Source organism: Microchirus variegatus (genome assembly GCF_963457635.1).
Source record: "Microchirus variegatus genome assembly, chromosome: 12".
NCBI classification, from domain to species: domain Eukaryota; kingdom Metazoa; phylum Chordata; class Actinopteri; order Pleuronectiformes; family Soleidae; genus Microchirus; species Microchirus variegatus.
Window position 1 is genome coordinate 14940594 of NC_139813.1, and position 7974 is coordinate 14948567.

General features: G+C 42.8%; 1 protein-coding gene across 1 annotated transcript; it reads left to right on the forward strand.

Annotated features, from left to right (window-relative positions):
- The first annotated feature begins 275 nt into the window (after positions 1–275).
- Positions 276–6880, forward strand: LOC310934740 (dihydroxyacetone phosphate acyltransferase-like). The gene is made up of 16 exons (XM_083898535.1): positions 276–296; positions 1150–1350; positions 1437–1613; positions 1738–1867; positions 1986–2113; positions 2203–2278; positions 2989–3140; positions 3325–3455; positions 3824–4065; positions 5470–5727; positions 5827–5906; positions 5989–6129; positions 6222–6321; positions 6407–6503; positions 6601–6662; positions 6790–6880. The coding sequence occupies exons 1-16, from the start codon at positions 285–287 to the stop codon at positions 6840–6842; spliced, it is 2040 nt and encodes a 679-aa protein (XP_083754661.1). The 5' UTR covers positions 276–284; the 3' UTR covers positions 6843–6880.
- Positions 6881–7974: the final 1094 nt, after the last annotated feature.

Here is a 7974-nt window from a genome sequence, read left to right on the forward strand (position 1 = left end):
ATGTATAATGTACATGAGTGTACTGCAGGCAGCTGCTCCTCATGCACCTCACGACATAAACACACCATCATGAGCACCAGTCCAGTGTGATGTGGGGGTTATTACAGGACAAAAAAAGCGGGCTGCACATTATAATATGCGGGAGGAGTTTCCAAAACGCAGCGACGCCATTGGCTCAGGCCACACACACACATATAGACACACACACACACGGGCTGGACGTGGATGGAATCGAAAGAGACCCGCATGTATGAGGCGCAGCTCCTGCACCTGACTGGAGCAGAATGACGCACACGGTAAGAGACATGTCAGCTTCTCTGTCTGTAGACCTCACTTGTTGCTTCTTTATTTAAAACCGTTGTGCGTAATGAGGCACAAACTAAAAATAAAAAAAAGTTTTCAAAGTGTCCAAACTCAGGACTTGTTGCTGATACTAAGTTGTGTTTGAGTAGAAGATGTTGCCTCACAGCAAACCGCCAAGCATGAGGCGGTCATAGTACAAAACAGACAGATAATGAATCAGTCTGGGTGGGTGTTTTTCCCTCACACAATTCTGTTCTTGCAGCAATAGCTGATATCTGATGAGGTTTTTATGCCACTTTTAGAACTTTAAAGTTACATAAAAACCTGTTAAATCATTAAAAGAAACTCTGATTATAAATAAATATAGTTTATAGAACTTATTTCAAGAGTTTAACTAATGTATCCCACTCTCCACAGTGTGTATAGTGGACTATTTGTCATGTTGGAGCCATTTTGACAGGTCACAGTAAGAAAATCACAGGTGTCCTGACACTTATTCCTATGTCAGGCTGTACCTACATGTCTCATGCTGTGATTTAAGTGTTTATGTTTTGTTTTTTTACCTGCAAATTCATGTGAAATCAGGCATGTAAAATACATTCCATATATTCCATGTTTGGTCCAGAAAATGACAGAAAATGTAGAAAAATTGTCCACGTACCAAAATGATTCAGTTTCACTGATTCCTTTGTTAACTGCGCAAAAAAACAGAAAATATCCACATTTAAAAAGTTAAAAAGTTTGTTTGAATTATTGTAAAATCACTCAGAATTGTTCTATTCCATCCCCTAGTTTTCCTTTCCATCAAAGGTGTCACTTTAACATCTGCATGATTCCTCCCTCCAGTACAGCGGTTCAGGCCGAGCAGGCCTGTATCAGGATGAGGAGTTTGTGGACATACTGGAGGAGAGGAGGAGCACCAGTGACCTTGGCCACGCCTTCAGGAGCTTTAGGCCCCTCCCCTACCTAGGAGCTCCACCCTGCTCTGCGGCCGAACTCAACCAAGCCGTGCTGGACTCCCACTTTCTACGCCATGTGGCCAAAGAGGTGGGCACTATAACAAATCTGTAAACCACGAAGTTTCCACACTTTATCGACATGGACTCAGACTTCTTGTTTGCGTCCCTCCTTAGATCGCCATGGAGACGGGGGCGTCGGTGGAGGAGGTGAGAGAGGAGGCTTGTGGGATTTTGGAGGAAATGACTCAAAATTTGCAGCTGGGGTTCATCAGGCTGATGGCCTTCGCCCTCACCAAGGCGTTAAAGAGACTCTTCACCAGCGTCTTCGTCAACATGGAAGGCCTCAGCACGGTCAGGAAACACCAGACATATAAGAAGACCGTATTCTTAAGTTGTTTTTGGTATATTTATGCATTATAAAGTTGTACAATAGTTTGAAATAAGTTATATTTTCTATATTGTTGTGTTTTCACAGCTACAGCAGACCATGCAGCAGACTCCTGTCATCTTGATGCCCAATCACAGGAGCTATGTGGACTTCCTGATTATCTCCTACATCCTGTTCACCTACGACCTCCCTCTACCTGTTATTGCTGCAGGAATTCGCAAGTATCTATTTGGATTAGAACATCATATTATTACAGATATAGACTATTCTACTTGATGTAAACGTCTTTTCTAGTTGTTTATCAATATGTTTTTTCCCCCCTCTCCTCTGTGAAGCTCTGGCAGGGATGAAGGTGGTTGGGGAGTTACTGCGTCGCTCTGGAGCGTTCTTCATCCGGCGTGCCATCGGCTCTGATAAACTGTACTGGGCAGTGCTGTCGGAATACGTGAAAACTATTGTCAGGGTGAGATAATCGATTGAACTTGTTCAGAATCGGTGTTTGGTAAAGCAGCTGTCAAGGGCACTTCCAACTGTTTGGTGTGTTTTCTCTAGAAAGAATTTGCTCCCGTGGAGTTCTACGTGGAGGGTTTGAGGAGTCGCACGCTGAAGTCCGTGACGCCAAAGTTGGGTGAGCGTACGCATGTTAACACAGACTCTGTTTGTGTGTCACAGTGTAGTTTCTTTGTTGCCTCAATCTCACTATAAGTCTTGTTATTTTAGGTAATTGAGGAGGAAACACACTGAATTTTTCACACCCCACTGGGTTAAAACACTCATATAGTTGACAGAAGCTGCATTCATGGATCGATTTATTAAATAACATGACATATAAAATGTTAAATAGTTTAAAAACACTATCGTTCTTTCATTTAGTTTCATATATCTGCATAGTTCTGATAACTCAATGGTGATTTTTGTCGTCACATAATTTGTCTGCTGTGTCCTTCAATTGAAAAACGGGCTCTTTTAAGCAAACTGACTGAGGGAGCACTTGTGTGTATACATCAGTAGAGCTGGTGTGGGTGTCGGCAAGAGGCATTTATTCTATCAAGCTGTTGAACAAGCAGGTTTTTTGAGCAGGAGAACTAACTTCTGGGACTTTTCGTGGGTGCTTCTTTGTGTTTTCAGTGTCTTGCTTTACTAGCGCAATATAGTTGTTGCCTCCATCTGTATTGACTTAAAATGAATCACTTCCTGTTTGCAGCATGGGATTGTACTGCGAAATACATAGTGTGAACTCATTTGAGAACATTTTACATCTATTTGTTCATTTTCGAAGGTTACATAATAAAGTTTTCATACAACAATTTCTACAGTATCTGTGTATTATGTCTGCAGGGATGATGCACATGGTGCTGGAGCCCTACTTTAAAAGCGAGGTCTACGACATCACACTGGTTCCGGTCAGCATCAGCTACGACCGAGTGCTGGAGGAGTCGCTGCTCGCCCACGAGTTACTGGGTGTCCCCAAGCCTAAAGAAAGCACCGCGGTAAGTCTCAGTCACATGATTTTCACTGCAGCAATAATTCATAATCAGCTCATTGTTAGAGGCCTGACCACCCTCTGGTATTCAGTTATATGTAAAGTTCTTCATACTGAAGGCAAATTGGGTTATTCCTGCTGGTTCTCAGTCTTTATTACTATTATTATTATTATTCCTTGTGATTCTGCAGGGTCTGCTGAAGGCCAGCAAACTGCTTCAGGACAATTATGGTTCCATGCACGTGAACTTTGGCCAGCCCGTGTCAGTCAGACAGCTCTGCGAGGGCAAGATAAACCGCTGCCAGTACAACCTCATCCCCAGGTCGAAAGGTTCCTCACACATCTGTCCGATCTGTTGTTTTTCTTCTTGCTCGTGCACCACACTCTATCAATCCTACATGCAGGATTAAGCATTAGAATTGCTGAGGTCATGAGGTCAAATTCCTCAGTTAGATAAAAATTTAAGTGTCAAATTAGTTCATTTTTGATCAATTTCATACAAAACTCAGTGTCTGGTAGTATTACTTGACACAGCCCATTTTCAGATGATTCAGAATAACAAAGGACTGTCCTCCTCCTCTGTAACTGTTAAAGCCTCTCTGGCTGCAGTAGAGTCTATTTGTCCCCTTCCTCCTCCTCCTCCTCCCCCCTCTCCTTCTTCTTATCTTGCCCTTTTGTTTCCATTCACAGAGATCTCCCCCAAAAGCCCACCCCAGAGGCTCAGGCCTGTGTGAGTTGGCTCGCTCACCTCATGGTGCGAATCCAAGAAGAGGGCTCTGTGATCAGCCCGTGGTCTCTGATGGCGTGCCTGCTGCTCCAGGCTCCCGTCGCGGTCTTGACAGAGGACGGGCTGCCGTGGCAACAGCTCACAGAGAGAACCCTCTGGCTCAAGAGGCTGGCGCTGGACTTCGGGGGTCGTTTGAAGTGGCCTGGTGGGTGAGAGTGACACGTGAAGTGTTGATCATTGTGCAATCCTCATATCAAAAGCGCTACTAGAACTTTATTTTTAAAATTCCTGCCCACATTTGACATATACAAGTCTAGAATAGCACTGTTGATACAACCTCTTGCACATCCATTGAATGGCCAGTAGGTGGCCTCTTCAAGTTAGGCAGACACATTTAAAAGGAGGAAAAAGGTGAGTGCTTTGCCTCAGCGTCTCACCTGGAGGCGTCTTCAGTTTGCTCCGAGGGAGATCACAACAGATTAAGTGAATGTGAGTTGGCACAAGTGTCTGGATTCACTTAGGAGATGTTCACTGGATTAATGCACTTTAAGTAACTTAACCTAAGAGGACCGCAGTGAACTGTCTCACTTTACACATCTCGAGTGTTTGCAGACAAACACACACACACATTATTCTGATCCAACCCTCAGGAATAAAAGGCAAATTAAATACTTTGTATAGTAAAAGATCCCTAACCTTAAAAACTCTTAAAAAATACCTGGACACTGGGAGCAACTATCTATAAAGCAAGTTGCGTCTGTGTGTCTGTGACAGTCATATCTCGCTGAAACGGTGTGAAACGACAAAGTCGGTGTCCATTCACCAATACATGAGCACATATTTATTTTGCATTAGCATGCTACTACTTTGCGGCTAACTTGGCGAACCTGTTTCCAAAGGTAAGCTAGCAAGGCTACAATTAGCATTAGCGTATGGCTAACATAATACAAACACTGTGCAACCTCATTAGGCACAACGCAATTTTTTACAATTTTCGATTAGCATTAGCGTAGCGAGTTGCTGTGACTGTCAGGCACAACGGTTTCTTATCATGCGTTACCATAACTGAAAAATCTTCTTCAACTCCCGCTATAGGAATACATACTTCCTACGGGCACTGCACTAGTGTTTACAAAAATACAAATACAAAACTTGTTTAGTCCATAGGAGACAATATGAGTCAGGCAGAAGTTACAAAAAATGCTAGACCTAAGGTCAAAAATATCAAAAACACAAAATTACAAGGCAGTAAAGACGATTAGGCACTGAAGGCAAGGAAAAATACATCTATATACAGTATATATTAATACACAGGGAGGGAAGAGACAACGAGACACAGGTGCACGCCATTAGCAATCACACAAGCGGAAACTGGACAGGATGTGGGGAATGAATACAGACTACCAAAATAAAACAGGAAATAACCAAAAAGACCCAAAAACTAACAGAAACAAACCATGGTTTTGTTAAGACAAGTGGAAAGCTCATGTGTAATACTTTAGTACTTTAGTTTTTTTTATTAAAATGTCTATTGTTTCATTGTCATATATAAAACAATATATATATTATATGAATGTGTATATACTAAGATTAGGGTCACTGTGTGCAGGACAAGTCCCTGACTCAGACGTGATGTCATCCAGCGCTGCCTTCCATCACTCTGTCGTCGTTCGTAAAGCCGGGCGCGTTTACCTGGTTCGGGAAGAAGATCCGGCAAGAAAACATCCCGTCAGCGCAGAGGAATCTGTGATGAGGACAGGGACATTAATGCTCATGTTGGCCTCGTACAGGAACCAGTCTCTTCATGTTTTTGTGCGTCCTGCTCTGCTCGCCACGGCCATGGACGTCACAAAGAGCGCACGCAAAGGTCAGTCTTGTATTAAGTAAAGAGGATACTTGTGTAAAAGTGCAAATATCTTCCAATTCCATCTTCCAATTCCATTGTGATCCACTCTTCTCTTCACAGACGAGCTCTTCGCCTTCTTCTCCTTCCTTCAAGACCTCTTCTCCTCCGAGTTCATCTTCATCCCTGGCAACTTGTCTCAGGTAATGTACAGTATATATAAATTACGATGTGGATGATGATGATGGCTTCTAATGATATTCTGTCCGTCTCTCAATCAATCAGGACTTTGAGGAGGCGTGTCTTCTCTTGAAGAAATGTGGTGCGGTCCACATCGACCAACAGGAAGTGACACTTTCCGATATGGGACCCGAGACGTTGTCCTTCCTGAAGGCTCTAATACAACCCTTCATAGATTCCTATCAGGTTTGTCATCTCTCGTCATTTTGGATGGTATATTGAATTTTATTATATTATATTATATTAATTCCTCTGATTGATTGTGTTTTTATGTCCAGGTGATGTTCAAGTACTTTTGTGAACAAGGCGCTCAGGTGATCACAGAGAAACAGTTCATACCTGCTGTGAGAACCCTGGCTACAAAGCTCCTCCTCTCAGGTAAAACACAAAACGACCGCTGACCTCCGCGACCTCCTCCTCCTGCATGATCACAAAAGTCATTGTTTGTTTGTCTGTTGCGCAGGTGAGCTTCACACCTATGAAGCCCTTTCGTCGGACACGCAGAAGAACGTGGTGTCGGCTCTGCAGAGACTGGAGGCTGTGACAAAGATGAGGTTGGAGTGATTGATGATGAGATTAGTTCCTGCAAAGCTGTTTGGTTTTAATCTGTGCTTGGTTCAGAAGCTGTTTCGATTTCCCCTGTTTTTCCGATCACAGGTCCATGCCGAGCGAGTACAAAGTGAACAAAGCTGCTGTGAGAAGAATTGCTGATATACTTTGTAAGTCTGTGCATTTTTATATATATTTTTAATCTACTTAGTTATGGCTTAAAAACACATGTTGTTGTTCAATGTGCATTTTCCTACTACAACAAACAGCTGCCTGAGGGATTTTTTTTTTCTCTAGCTGGGAAAATCCCTGTCCAGATGCTTCGGACTCCACCTGACGCCAGGCTTTAGTCTCCACTGGAGCGGATCCAACTTCACAATCGGACCACATTCCTGTTTACCCGTACTTGACCTTTTCCTCCGTCCCTCCGTGCATGTTCTTTCTTCCTCCTCCTCTTTACGCTGTGCCTTTATGCAACCTTTTTATAAAGGTTCCACCAAGAACCCTTTAAAAAACCTTTTGTTCAGGAAAGGGGGTTTAAAGGTTTCTCTTGATCCAAAATGGTTCTTACTGGAACCATTAGTGTTACCAAGAACCCTTGAACCCCAGAAGCAAATGGTTCCAGGTAGAACCTCAGCCCTTGTAGAAGGACCCTTTTGGAACCCGAGTGTTGTGCCGCACCTGATCTCTCCACACTGAGCTCTCAGAGAGAATACAGGACTTTATTGTCCATGCCAGACTTTCCTCTCTCACATATTCACTACTTCCAGCTCTCAGATCAGACTCCAATCATGTCAGTATATCTGAAAATTGTATATTTTTTAAAATCACAATTAGTTATTCAGGTAAGAAAGCTGATCAAACAGAGATGTGTAACTGTGCCTTCTCTGTATGGCTGAAACATTGCTGTGATTGTGTGATACTAAACTATAAATTCGTTTTAACAACTTAAGGTGACAGTTCAGGTTTTTGAAGTTTGGGTGTATATGGTTATATGGGGAGTCACATGCACGCATGCATAAAAGACTCGACCGAGACTCGACACTCACGACTTCAGACTTGAGTAACGTGACTAAAAATCACATGACATTTACTCAAATATGGAGGGGTTAACGTTACACTTTGTTTTTGAGGCGGGGGAAACCTCGGGTGTCTGCGTTTGCGGGCTTGTGTACAAACCTGGCAACCTAGCAACACCACTGTGAAATTCCATTTGTCAGCTCAAACCCTGCAAAGGAAGAAGTTCAAGACAGGAAATCAGTTCGTTGCAACTTTATACTTTATGTCAGTATTCTTTACATTTTCAGCTATGCAGTTTAGATTGTATGCGTTTCTGTTACAGATAAAACTAGCAGTTCAAATTGACTCTTTGTTAAGGCATATTTAAATGTGGAATATCTGGGAAATCATCTTCATCTTCTATATTCATACGACTACTGTAACTTGCTTGATATAAAGCAGGGACTAGACTTCACTTGCTCA